The 14764-nt window shown below is 40.2% G+C and overlaps 1 protein-coding gene across 1 annotated transcript in view; it reads left to right on the top strand.

Annotated features, from left to right (window-relative positions):
• LOC142599149 (mitogen-activated protein kinase kinase kinase 1-like) overlaps positions 1-14764 on the top strand; it is a 108984-nt gene that overhangs the window by 76521 nt on the left and 17699 nt on the right. Inside the window, exons 3-9 of the mRNA XM_075738854.1 lie at positions 6494-6700; positions 8000-8200; positions 9062-9178; positions 9735-9883; positions 12929-13050; positions 13806-13887; positions 14019-14199. Of these exons, the coding sequence (XP_075594969.1) occupies positions 6494-6700; positions 8000-8200; positions 9062-9178; positions 9735-9883; positions 12929-13050; positions 13806-13887; positions 14019-14199 (1059 nt within the window). The remainder of the gene's footprint in view (positions 1-6493; positions 6701-7999; positions 8201-9061; positions 9179-9734; positions 9884-12928; positions 13051-13805; positions 13888-14018; positions 14200-14764) is intronic.

Genomic DNA, 14764 nt, shown 5'->3' with positions numbered 1-14764 from the left:
CAGCTAAAACCAGCACATTCTCCACCCCTTATTCCATACCGTTTACATCATGCTCAGGTCTCACGCTATCCAATACAACCTCATTAACCACCACCACTCTTATAATCCTTTGTTATAATACACAGATATCATTCCCTTGGTCTATGTACCACCCCTGTAAAATGTCCACAAATGTCCATTGAGTTCATTTAGTCCATGACTTTGGGCTCTATCTGTTATGGTGGTCACTCAGGACAGGAGAGGTGGTGCGTCGTGTGGAGTTACTGGGCACCAAAAACAGCTCAGATCAGGTCACTGCTGCACTCACACTGCTTCTTGTAAGGCTTGTTCTCCATTGGTTCAGATGGTTCCTGCTACAGTAATTCCTATAACATGCAACTCAAATGATGGGTTACAACAATTTAAAGGTATTTCCATTACAATCTCCACCCCTGGTCCCTTTGGGCCACAGCATCAAGTTTGACATTGCAATGAACTCCTCCCTTTGCTCCTATCCTGGCTAGCTAGTTCCTGCTATAGTAATTCCCATAACGTGCAACTCAAATCATGGATTATTTTCACTTAGGTTTAAATCAGGTTGAGGTACACATTGGACTCCCCCATCCTTCTGCATTACCCACCAAGTGCACCCAGGTTCTTGACAAAACAAATCCCACAAATAGAATCATAGAATGCCTTGGGTTGGAAGGGACCTTAAAGATCATCTACTTCCCACTCCTCTGCCATGGGCAGGGACACCCTCCACTAGACCACGTTGCCCAAAGCCTCATCCAACCTGGTCTTAAACACTTCCAGCTTGGTGTCTTCGGCAAACTTGCTGAGAGTGCACTCGATCCCGCTGTCCATGTTGCCGACAAAGATGTTGAACAGTGCCGGTCCCAGTACCAACCCCTGAGGAACACCACTTGTCACTGATCTCCACTTGGACATTGAGTCCTTGACTAGAACTCTTTGAGTGCGACCATCCAGCCAATTCCTTATCCACCGAGAGGTCCATCCATCGAATCCTTGTCTCTCCAATTTAGAGACAAGGATGTCGTGCGGGACAGTATCAAATGCCTTGCACAAGTCCAGGTAGGTGACATCAGTCGCTCTTCCCTTATCCACCAATGCTGTAACCCCATCAGAGAAGAATACCACCAAATTTGTCAGGCACCATTTGGCCTTAGTGAAGCCGTGTTGGCTGTCACCAATCACCTCCTTATTTTCCATGTGCCCGAGCATAGTCTCCAGGAGGGTCTGCTCCATGATCTTGCCAGGCACAGAGGGTGAGACTGACCGGCCTGTAGTTCCCTGGGTCTTCCTTTTTTCCCTTTTTAAAAATGGGGGTTATGTTTCCCCTTTTCCAGTTGGTGGGAACTTTGCCAGACTGCCAGGACTTCTCAAATATGATGGAGAGTGGCTTAGCCACTTCATCCACCAGTTCCCTCAGGACCCGTGCATGCATCTCATCAGGTCCCATGGACTCGTGCACCTTCAGGTTCCTTAGATACTCTCAAACCTGATCTTCTCCTACAGTGGGTGGGTCTTCATTCTCCCAGTCCCTACCTTTGCCTTCTGAGGCTTGGGCGATGTGGTTCAAGCACTTGCGAGTGAAGACTGAGGCAAAAAAATTTTTTGAGTACCTCAGCCTTTTCCATATTCCGGGTAACCAGGTCGCCTGTCTATCAGGGCTTTTGCTTTCCTAACCTGATCCCTGGCTGCTCGGACAATTTCTCTGTATTCCTCCCAAGCTACCTACCCTTGCTTCCAGCCTCTGTAGGCTTCCTTTTTGTATTTGAGTTTACCCAGGAGCTCCTTGTTCAGCCATGCAGGCCTCCTGGAGTTTTTACCTGACTATTTCTTTGCTGGGATGCATCGCTCCTGAACTTGGAGGTGGCGATCCTTGAATACTAACCAGCTGTCTTGGGCCCCTCTTCCCTCCAGGGCTTTGTCCCATGGTATTCTACCAAGCAGGTCCCTGAAGAGGCCAAAGTCTGCTCTCCTGAAGTCCAGGGTAGTGAGCTTGCTGTGCACCCTCCTCGCTGCCCTGAGGATCTTGAACTCCACCATTTCATGGTCACTGCAGCCAAGGCTGCCCTTGAGCTTCACATCCCCTACCAGGCCCTCCTTATTGGTGAGAACAAGGTCCAGCATGGCACTTCTCCTCGTGGGCTCCTCTGTCACTTGGAGGAGGAAGTTATCACAATGCATTCCTGGAACCTCCTGGATTGCTTGTGCCCTGCTGTGTTGCCCCTCCAACAGATATCGGGGTGATTGAAGTCCCCCATAAGGACCGGGGCTTGTGAGCGTGAGGCTGCTCCTGTCTGCCTATAGAGGGCCTCATCTGCTCAGTCTCCCTGGTCAGGTGGCCTGTAGCAGACCCCCACTATAATGTCTCCTGCCCTAGCCCTCCCTTTAATCCTGACCCATAAACTCTTGGTGGTCTCCTCCTCCATCCCCAGGTGGAGCTCCATGCACTCCAGCTGGTCATTGACACAGAGGGTGACACCCCCTCCTCGCCTGCCCTGCCTGTCGTTCCTAAAGAGCCTGTTTATTCCCCATGCTACGTGTGTTTGCATAGAGGCATTTCAGTTGGGCCCGCAATGAGGCTGACTTACTGGCTTGAGTGGCTGGAATTCTTTTGAGGTATTTCACCGGTGTTTCCCTGTTGGCTCCTATTACCTCAGGAGCCCCTGGCTCATCTCCGTTACACTTCAAGTGTGCTGCAGTTTGTCCAGCACGTCTCTGAGCAACAGGCTGATGGCCCTTGCTAGCACTCCATCCCTCTAACCTTGGCATGTCATCCCACATCTTGTCACTGGCAAGCCTGATATTATTTCCCTCCCCCTTCAGGCCTAGTTTAAAGCTCTGTCAATGAGCCCTGCAAGCTCCTGAGCAGAGATTCTCTTTCGTCTTTGAGAAAAATGAATCCCATCTGATGCCATCATCAGCTGGACTCATCCATGATAAATGGTGGGGCTGTGTTTCCACCCCTGGGGCCGTTGGTTCCAGGTGTACTGGACGCCCCTCCAAGTGAAAGCAAACTGTGGCCTGTACTCTGCCACCAAAAGGATTGAGAAAACTCATTAGCCATATGTTGTATATTAGTCAATTGTTGTATACCATTTGGCGGCCTTTGACTCCAGTTCATATTGGAGTTCTAGCATGTCTGGTATCGTAGCACTCAGCAGTGGTGTAACTTCATTCAGGCCACGATAGTCTGCTGTTAGTCTCAACTCTCTGTTAGATTTTTGCATTGGCCATATGGGACTATTAAAGGGTGAATGAGTCTTACTGATCACTCCTAGACTCTCCAGTCATCGGATCAGCTTATGGATGGGAACCAGGGAGTCTCGATCGGTGTGATATTGTCGCTGGTGCACTGTTATGGTAGCAGTTGGCACCTGTAGTTCTTTAACCCTCAGCAACCCCACAACAGAAGGGTCCTCTGAGAGACCAGGCTAGCTAGACAGCTTTTTAATCTCCATACTCAGGGCAGCTATACCAAAAGCCTACCGGTACCTTTTTGGGTCTTTAAAGTACTCTCTCCTGAGGTAGTCTATGCCAAGAATACATGGAACCTCCAGACCAATCACAATAAGATGCCTTTGCCACTCATTCCTAGTTAGGCTTACTTCAGCCTCCAACACAAACAGTTCTTGGGATCCTCCCATCACTCCAGAAATACAGACGAGTTCTGCCCCTTTGTAATTTGATGGTATTATACTGTGTACCCATGTCCACTAGAGCTTTATACTCCTGTGGGGCTTATGTGCTAGGTCATTGAACCCACACAGTCCAATAAACTTGGTTGTCCCTTTCTTCCACCTGGCCAAAGGCAGGGCCCCTCTATTCCTGGTCAGAATCTTCATTACTTGATTTTTGTAACTGCAAAACAGAAGTCCCATCCTCAGGGTCAAAAGTACAATCGGCCCTTCTACTCTGCCCAACAGACACTGGAGCAGTAATTTTCCTGCATGGATGCTTTTTGGCTGTTGTTTTTTCTTGCAATTCCTGTACCCAAGCTTCTAGTCTCCAGGTAGGTTCACCATCCCACCTCCTCATTTCCTCCCCCTGGTCACATAGATAGAACCACAGGGTTGCACATTGTGTGTGCCACCAGTACCCTCTCCCTTGAACAGAAACAGGCTGACTCTTAATAGCTGAGGCCTTGGTTTGAGTGCATGAGGAAGACCTACCCTTCTTGGATTGCTATGACAATTTTTGGGTCAGTTTCTCCACAGCCGAGATGCAGGCCTGTAGGGAAGAAGTGAGATTATCTTTGTATTCTCAGAGTTGGCTGGCCAATCCATCCATAGTAGGTGCCTCCATGTCTGTCCAGCTCATTATCGCCAGGGTGTGGGTGTATGACGTCAGTACATTTCATACAAACTTTTGCTACTTCGACCGCGTTCACTGGATTTCATCCAGGTCTTTGGATAACTGGTTGTTATAGATCACCTCCACCATGGCTAAATCCTTCAGATACTGGATACCTCCCTCAACGGTGGTCCACTTGCTTTGAGAATTTGCAAGCTCTTCCTTGAAGGGATACCTATCTTTCACACTTGACAAGAGTTGCCGCCAAAGACTGAGGACTCCTGCCCTTTTTCCAATCCCTTTGTCAATGGCCTTATCCTTAGCAAGGGATCCCAGCTGCTGGGCTTCCTTACCCTCTAATCCCTGACTACTGGCCCTAGTATCCCAGCATTGGAGTAACCAGCTGAGAATTAGCTCGCCTGGTTGACAGCTAAAATCTTTTTGCATATCTCACAGCTCACTTAGGGATAGGGATCGGGTGATTTCTGTCTCATTTATGATTTCAGTTTCTTCCTCATCCTGTTCTTGTGACTGCTCTGTCGCAGAACAGGCTGCCTCTTCTGATTTTTTCTCCTGCTCCCTCTTAGGAGAAGCTTCTTCATCTCTTACTAAATGAGGTGACTTCCGCTTCCATTGTTTCTTTTTAGTTATAGGGGTGACTGATATAGTGCCTGGTTTAGCCACAGTGTCTGTTGGTATGTTTTCCCTCTCTTCTCCTTGAGGGTGCTGCATAATATTGAGCAGTGTTTGGTAGATGCTGGCCAGGGCCCAGCACAATGAGGTAAGTTGTGCCTCTTTGGACTAGCCAAGGCTTCCCCCCCCCCCCAAGCATTCTATCACTTAATTAGGGTCCTGTAGTTTTTTGGGAGTGAAGTTCCAGAACATTGGAGGTGGGAAGTTCTCTAGATACCTGCCCATATTCTCCCACATGCCATGCCACTCATGACCATACTGTCGTGGAGCATGGGTCATATTCCTGAATTGCTTGTTAGCCTTATACAAAACCAGGACACTATTCCTAAGAAATACCAATAGAATTATTTTAACTACCTAAGGATGTTCAAGATTCTGAGAAATTATTTTAATGAGGGAGAAAACATCACAGAAGAAGGTGGTGAAGATGCCATTCTGTATTTCCTCCACAAAACACCTCTCAGAGGAATAAGTATAATTGTTAATTGTCTCCACGCGATGGTACCCAAAGTACAGTAACGGCTTCAATACAGAGCCCAAATACCAGATTAAGCTCAAGGCCAGAGTTTTAATAATAAATCTCCCAGGCAAAACATCACTAAGCACTACAGAGCACAGCAAACTGTAAAGCCAACACCAATCTTTAATATGTACAGAAAAAAAAAAGAACATGGCACAGATAAGATAAACTAATATTGAGAACAGATGAATCAAAATTGCGAAACTGTTAACAGGTATAAATCCCTTCAATATGCTCTGGTCAATCTGTTATTATCTCAAACCCTTCAACCCCCCTGTTGGGTGCCAAAAAGGACTGTCATGGTTTAACCCCAGCCGGCAGCTGAGCACCATACAGTCGCTTGCTCACTCTCCCCCCAGCAGGATGGGCGGGAAGAGAATTGGAAGGGTAAAAGTAAGAAAACTCATGGCTTGAGATAAGAACAGTTAAATAATTGAAATAAAATAAAAATAATAGTAATAAATTGTAATGAAAAGGAAAATAACAAAAAGAGAGAGAAATAAAACCCAAGACAGACAAGTGATGCAAATGAAAAACAATCACTCGCCACCAAACGACCAGTGCCCAGTCAGTCCCCGAGCAGCAGCCCCCTGGCCAACTTTCCCCCTAGTCTATATGGTATGGAATATCCCTTTGGTCAGTTGGGGTCAGCTGTCCTGGCTGTGTCCCCTCCCAACTTCTTGTGCACCCCCAGCCTACTCACTGGTGGGGTGGTGTGAGAAGCAGAAAAGGCCTTGGCTCTGTGTAAGCACTGCTCAACAATAACTAAAACATCCCTGTATTATCAACACTGTTTCCAGCACAAATCCAAAACATAGCCCCATACTAGCTACTATGAAGAAAATTAGCTCTGTCCCAGCCAAAACTAGCATATGGCTATAATCATTATAATGCTAGAAAAACCAGTTTTGATGAATTTGTTTTCCTTTAATGTAAAATGATCAGTTCATAATTCTAATGTGGTTTAATTCCTGCAAGGTGGTGAAACCTGTCCCTGGGAAAGGAGATGGATCAGAAATGAACAAACTCTCTCTAGAGCCTCGGGCTGAAGGACAAAGCACTGCTTCTTCACCTACACAGAAAGGACGACGTAGTCCTTCTCCTAGTAGCTCCTATTCATCATCTTCTAGGACAGTTAAATCTGAATCACCAGGTGCTAGAAGAAAAAGGGTATCTCCAGTGCCTGTAAGTTGCAAGCTGTGATGTAATTTTTAATTTGGCTATATTCTGCAATCTTTTGCTTAGAGAGGCAATTAGTATTTAATCCTTCCTGCATAGACAAGATGCTGATATAAAGGGGTTATGACAGGGTATCACTTGAGTGAGATATGCAGAGCATATCTTACGTTACATTTCTCTTATGCATGGAATTTTGTTCTCTGCTCTTAGGTGTGTGTTTTCTTTTTAATTCCGTCCTGCTTTCAATTTTTATTTGTAGGAAATAAATTAAGAAATATAAGTACTCATTTGTGAAGACATATATGTTCTCTTAGCTTGATTTGCACGAAGAGGTGCCAGGAGTTTGTTTTTTGTTTTGAGGTTGGTTTTTTTTTTCCCCTGTAGTTTTGTGCGTCAGTTCTCCAAGCAGGTATATTCCCTTGGGGATAGAATTGTTGACTGGATTAAGATTCCTGCAGAAAAGTGTTACCGGTATGCTATTTGTGATCCTCTGTTTAAGAACTGATTGTTATGTACAGATTAGGGAAGATTTAGGTATGTGCATTGTTAGAAGACTAAAATTTCTACCATTACATTTGAGAAGATATGGAATAGAATGTTTTGAGCAATAGTATGTAACAGGTTGGTTGGTTATAAAAATGCTCATCCACAGTTAAGCTTCAGTTGACTTGCCTACAGCTTCACAGTGCAATTAGAGCAAGAATAAGATCTAATTGCTTTTATTGTCCCATTGCTCTCTAAACAAGGTTTCCAAAATCAATTAAAATATGTACTGACATTCCTCTGAACTAGGGACAAATATCACAAATTACAGCACTGTAGCACAGCTCCTTTCCTCTTGACAGAAGAAATTGAAATTTAACCCACACACACACATACACACACACAATTTCACCTTTGATCTGTTTTTACTCAATTGTTTTTCTTTGTATCCTTTTTCTTTTTCTTTGGAAACCCTTTGGAATTTCTTAAACTTTTATTCTTCATTGACCATATATTCCCTTCTGTAAACTGTAGTCATAGGATTTCTTCATTTATGAAATATATTAGTGTTATAACCTTGGCTACAGAAATTTTGGCTACAACTCTTCTGTCCTTGAGTTCTGGACACAGAACAAAATTAATCATTTTAAATTCATATAGTCTAAGCAGGTTATAGTTTCTTCAGGTTTTGGGGACTCACAGAATCACAGAATGGTAGGGGTTGGAAGGGACCTCTGGAGATCTATGTCATTTGGGGAAAAAAAATACATAGTTAAACTTACCTTTGTCCTGGAAATGCTCATGATGGAACTGTTTATGTAGTTTCAGAGTGGACGAATAACACCACCTCGACGAGCCCCATCTCCAGATGGCTCTTCTCCATACAGCCCTGAGGAAACAAATCGTCGTGTCAACAAAGTTATGCAAGCCAGGCTGTACCTGCTGCAGCAGATAGGACCCAACTCTTTCTTAATTGGAGGAGACAGCCCTGATAATAAATACAGAGTGTTTATTGGGCCTCAGGTAGAGAACATTTTTGTGTTGTCTGTAGCTTTTATTAATTTATAGTTAATCTTGGAAAACTGTATAAAACCAAATTAGATGAAGTTAGTCACCAACCCTTGCTAACGGTTCTATAAAGTAATGTTTAAAAGATATAATCTGTGCTCATGTAATATAATGATCAGCTTGTATTTTTTCAAATATGTAGCAAGTATTTGTTTTGTCTAGAGTTTATATAAAAAAAATACTCTGGGAAGTAATTACTAATGTTCTGTATATTTCTCATTCCTAGAAGTGGCTCCTAATTATATATCTTAAGTATTTTTGGCTATAATTTGGCCACTTCATTTTCCTGGTTTCTCACTCTGAAACACTTTATTTCCTCTATTCATGGGATATATAAATGACAAGCACATGACACAATTCTTTTAATGGTGTGATAATTTCATTAATACCCATAGTGAAGTTCTTTTCAGAGATTTGCATGGTACTGCTATGATGCTGCATTGGGGAACATTTAGGTTTTTGAGTAAACAGAAGCATCTCATTTAAGTTTGCTGTCATGTTATGGGTATGTGATGATTATATGCATTAATTCCTTCTAGTATGAAGCATAGCAATAGCTTCAGCTGATTTTAAAAAATAAAAAAGAGGAAAAAATGTCAAGAGAAAACTGGTGTTATAATTGTCTACTTTTCCATACATATTCCTGAATGATGTTTTGAGGATTCACATTTTCTATATATGAAATATTTTGCATTAACTACTTTTTTTTTTTTTTAAAGCACGTGGGGGGGTGACTAGTATATGTCTCCATGATGCACTTAATGATCTATGTCATTATCAATTCAGTAGAGCCCTAGCATATACTTTTCTTTGCAGACTTGTAGCTGTGGCCGTGGGACGTTTTGTATTCATCTGCTGTTTGTTATGTTGCGGGTCTTCCAGCTTGAACCCTCAGACCCAATGCTCTGGAGAAAGACACTGAAGAACTTTGAGGTAATAGATTTCTAATAATAGATCTAATGGCAGATCTAAAATACACTCCAGGTAAAATTTTTTAGGGCATTATCTTAAAAATGCTGAAAACCGCTGCATTTCAAAGCAACAATAATATATGTTTTTAATTATATCTTTAATTTGGGTTCAAGAGCTCTGCAAGAAGAAAAAAAAATCTGCAACTAAAAGGCATAACTAAAATAATTAGTAGAGAGCTGTAGTTTAGTGAGTGATTAAAATTACGGATTTTCTACTCAAATTTGTATATCTGTCTCACTGATTAGCTGAAAGGTAAACAGAACAAGGATCTTCAGAAGTAATTGTGTGTATACTTAAAGCTATTATTTTTAATAAGCAAATAGGGGTTTTGTTGTAAAGTTCCTTGTGATCTATTTATTAGTAAGACTTCTGAAATTCCTGCTGCTGCTACTGCTAATGCATTATTGTGAAGGTGAATAGATCTTTCTTAATAGTAGTTAAACTTCAGTAATATTACCTTTAAATACAAGCTATTCATAGCATAAATATGACTGTTGCTATTTGTTCCTGATGTTAGGTTGAGAGTTTGTTCCAGAAATATCACAGTAGGCGTAGTTCAAGGATCAAAGCTCCATCTCGTAACACCATCCAGAAGTTTGTCTCACGCATGTCAAATTCTCATACATTGTCATCATCTAGTACTTCTACATCTAGTTCAGAAAACAGGTTAGTATTTTTTCTAAAGGAATTAAAGGCTTTATTCTGTAGGGTTTTTTCTAATTTTCGAGGTTTAGAATCACGTTCTTTTTGTTCAAAGCTGCTTTCATTTCAAGCCACGTTAAGTCTCTGTATTTAGCAAACAATCAAGAGTCAAGCATAAATTAGTCACAGTTATACCAAGTGGGCATGTTTTCTTTATACCTTGTTTGAAAAATGTTAAGTAGAGTTGTGAAAAGAATTATTTTTTTTTTTTACTCTATGAATTTGGGAAGCAAACTCTAGAAATGTAAGTGATCATCTGCAAGACTGAAGCATATATTAACTTTGGAAACTTGTTTATTTGTGTGCATTTGTTCAAATACAGCACTTGTGCAAATGTTGACAAATGAAGAAACAGGATTTCATATTTTTCCTTTTGTCCTAATAACTTTGTACTACTTTGGAGAAATGTGTGTGCCTGTGACAATATACTGAAAATTTTCTGGGTAAATGTACTGTGTTTGTATAAACATATATAATAAATATGTTTTTATATATTTTTTTTAAGTAAGCATATATTTTAAAAACACTTAATGCAAGTGGTTAAACTATTTTAAGGGAGTTATTAAACTATTATGATTTTTGTAGTTTATATCATATTAAAAGATGACTTATTTATCAGTTTTAAGTGATGTTTGATTCTTGACTTCTACTTGAGTGCTTTTGCTTCATCTTTTCCTTTATTTTGAAAAGATATTGGTTAACTTTTAAAGAAGTTATTTGTGCATGCATTAGTTAGTAGACTGAGTGAACTAGACATCCTATAGAGAGATCAAACCACAGAAGGCAACCAAAACTGAGGCTTTCTTTTGTGTAAAGTGAAACCTAAGGAGTACCTTGATATGTTACTTTGTGATAATAAGCATATAGTTAGATGAAAACATTGAGACAGATTTATAATTCTGATATACAAATTGTGACCTTAATTTACCATAGTCTTTTAATTATTTTTCCAAACTGTCAAATTGTGTCATGGTAAATAAATTACAGCAGTAGTTCCAGAGTATATTATTGTTGCGGTTTAACCCCAGCTGGCAACTGAGCACCACACAGCTGCTCACTTCCCCCACTCAGTGGAATGGGGGAGAGAATCAGAAGGGTGAAAGTGAGAAAACTCGTGGGTTGAGATAAGAACAGTTTAATAATTGGAAGAATAATAATAATTAATAATAATAATAATAAAATTGTAATGAAAAGGAAAATAACAAAAAGAGGGAGAAATAAAACCCAAGAAAGACAAGTGATGCAAATGAAAAACAATTGCTCACCACCTGCTGACCGATGCCCAGCCAGTCCCCGAGCAGCGGCCACCACCCCCCGGCCAACTCCCCCCACTTTATATGCTGAGCATAACATTATATGGTGTGGAATATCTCTTTGGCCAGTTTGGGTCAGCTGTCCTGGCTGTGCCCCCTCCCAGATTCTTGTGCAACCCCAGCCTTCTCGCTAGCAGAGCATGAGAAGCTGAAAAGTCCTTGACTTAGTGTAAGCACTACTTAGCAACAACTAAAACATCAGTGTGTTATCAACATTATTTTCATACTAAATCCAAAACACAGCACTATACCAGTTACTAGGACGAAAATTAACTATCCCAGCTGAAACCAGGACAATTATGTATTTAACTGGTTAGTTTATTTGGAAAACCAGTTCCTTTAATTATACCTTGCATAGGAAGATTTTTTTTTTCCATAGGAATGGCTTCATTAGACTGTGAACTTTGCTACATTAGTTCTCATTTTTGACAGGATGAAAGATTCTTTCAGTTGTTGGCCAGTACACCTGATGATTAGTTCCCAGCATTACTGGTTCAGTGAGATAAGTTGTCATTCTGTGTGAGTCTAATCTTGCATGATAAAAGTATTGGAGAACACTGAGCAGCAGATTCATTTGAGATAAAAGTTTACTCATTTCTGATAATTACTGTGACTTGCAGATATTTTTGGTTTACTACTAATTCTTCAAAAATAAGTTTAAAATTAATACTTGTGTTTCCATGCATGCCGTGGAACTGAATTTTTCACTGCAAGCTTATTTTGGGGGATTTTTCAAGGACAAAGAAAATTATTGTCAACCATTTGCAGGAAAATAGAAGTGAATATATATGTATAGAAACAATATATATACAAATTATTTTTATTTTAAAAATATACCGATGCTGAACAAATACAGGGTTCCTGCAAACTTTTAGACATGCACCAACTATAACTTAAATATTTATTATGAATAGTAAGAGTTTTGCACATTTAAAGAATATTATAGAAGATTAAATCTGTGGTTTTCATTACATGTTGTTTAAGTTTAGAATATTTTTTCTGGCAAAATCTCTGGTTATATCCATTTAAAAATTAAGGTGGGGTTAAATAAAATGGAAGCAACATGTAAAACAGAGGGAATGGTGGATTTTTTTTTAAATCTACATGTGATACGTAGATATATTAGTGTTCATGTGAAACTATTACATCTGTTTCTCAGTGGCAGAAAATTCTTGAGTACCTGTTGTCTTCTGTTAACTTTTTGAATTTTACATATGTTCATCAAATAGTATTTACAGTTTTCTGTGATGGGCTAAAGACTATCTTGTGACTCAATACTCTGAAAGAGTGTGGAAAAAAATGTATGTAGCTTTCAAAATCTAAAAATTTCTTAGTTTTTCAAAACCAAAGGATAAGTAAAAAAGCAAAGATTGGTTTGTTTAAAGAAGCCTCGGGGGTGGGGGGGGATAAGTGCCCAAGGCTGGCAATCTCTAATTGGTATCTGACCTAGTTTGAAAAGATGTCATGCATTTTGTGATGTTTCCTGTCATTTCAACAAAGTGTTGTCTGTACTCAGTGCTTCTAAAAAATTTGGTTGCTCACTTATTCAGACCAAGATTTAGGAGAATGATTAATCAGTAGCATATAGTTATTTGGAAGTGACTGTTCCAAAGTGGAAGTTAATCTTTTTCACTGTTAAAGTGTGTTCTGAATTCTGATATGCCATTTTTACTATCACAAATATTTATTTTTATAGTATGAAGGATGAAGAAGAACAGATGTGCCCCATTTGTTTGTTAGGCATGCTGGATGAAGAGAGCCTAACTGTGTGTGAAGATGGCTGCAGGAACAAATTACACCACCACTGCATGTCAATATGTACGTTGTCATCTTTGTCTCATTAAGTTCTGGTGAATCTAAATATGCAAAAGAATTATAACTTAGTGTGTTTGTTGTAGGGGTTTTTGTTTGTTTTAAAAGTTAAACAGAAACCTGCTGATGACTGTAGATGACTGATACTGTGATGACTGTAGCTCTTTGAGAGTTTGGTGTCATTCAGGTACTATTGATATGCCTTATTTATCAGTTATCAAATTACAACTTGATTTGTGAATGCTTTGAGAAAGAAGTTAACTGCAGGGCTAGAGGTTTGAGCCTCTTACCTGAGTGAGAAGATCATGTCCAATTAGATCAAGGTTAGGAACAGACTTTTACTCCTCTGTGACTTGTCATTAGAATGCATGAACGTCATCTACTAGGATTATATAGTGAATTATGGAGTATGTTTTAATATACTGCATTAAATAGAGTATTATTAGTTTGCTTCAACAAATAAAATTCTATCATCTCCCATGTTTTAATACTTTTGAAAAAATATTGCTTATGTTTGAGGCACAAAAAGAACTGCATTTCAATTCATAACTTTTAATATTAATTGTAGTACTAAGATGAAGTGTTTCTGCATGCAGAAATGTTTAAATGCACATATTTATCAGGCTTCTGCACATGACTCAGTTCAGAAGTGTTTATCCAGAAACTGACATTCTTCAGTAAAACTTAAAAATAACGATGCCATGTTCTGGTTTTATGCACTGTAAAACTGAAATACGTATTATCCTGTTGCTGTGTTCCAGGGGCAGAAGAATGCAGAAGAAACAGAGAGCCACTTATATGTCCTCTTTGTAGATCTAAATGGAGATCTCATGATTTCTATAGGTAAGGATTCAGTCTGAGTATAACAAACTATCTGTTTCTGGATCCTTACTTGATGTTCCTAATTATTCTAAAGTATTTACTTTGATAAATGTTTTGTTTGTTAATCCATGCTATTTGTTGTTAATCTGTAGTCATGAATTGCCAAGCCCTGTGCATTCTTCTTCTGTTCTCTGTGTGGTTCATCAACAAATTCAGCAGCAATCTACAGTCGGATCACAGAGAAGAACCCAAGATAGCAATTTTAACCTTACTCATTATGGGGTACAGCAGATCCCTTCTGCCTATAAAGATTTAGCTGAGCCATGGATTCAGGTAATTTTACTTTGTAAAAGAAACTTCAAATGTAAAAAACTGATTTTTTTTTTAAATGTTTTACTAGATTTGTCAAATCAACAATTAAAAATTTATTCTGAATCCCATCAGCTTTATGGTTGATTATTACTGGAAAGAATTGGCACATAGAAGATAAGGAGGTGATTGGTGACAGCCAACACGGCTTCACTAAGGGCAAATCGTGCCTGACAAATTTGGTGGCCTTCTATGATGGGGTTACAGGGTCAGTGGATAAGGGAAGGGCAGCTGACGTCATCTACCTGGACTTGTGCAAGGCATTTGACACTGTCCCACATGACATCCTTGTCTCTAAATTGGAGAGACATGGATTCGACGGATGGACCACTCGGTGGATAAGGAATTGGCTGGATGGTCACACTCAAAGAGTTGTGATCAACGGCTCAATGTCCAAGTGGAGATCAGTGACAAGTGGCGTTCCTCAGGGGTCGGTACTGGGACCGGCACTGTTCAACATCTTTCTCAGCCACATGGACAGCGGGATCGAGTGCACCCTCAGCAAGTTTGCCAACAACACCAAGCTGTG

Source organism: Balearica regulorum, chromosome W (assembly GCF_011004875.1).
Source record: "Balearica regulorum gibbericeps isolate bBalReg1 chromosome W, bBalReg1.pri, whole genome shotgun sequence".
NCBI classification, from domain to species: Eukaryota; Metazoa; Chordata; class Aves; order Gruiformes; family Gruidae; genus Balearica; species Balearica regulorum.
This window is presented reverse-complemented; position numbering and strand designations above follow the sequence as displayed.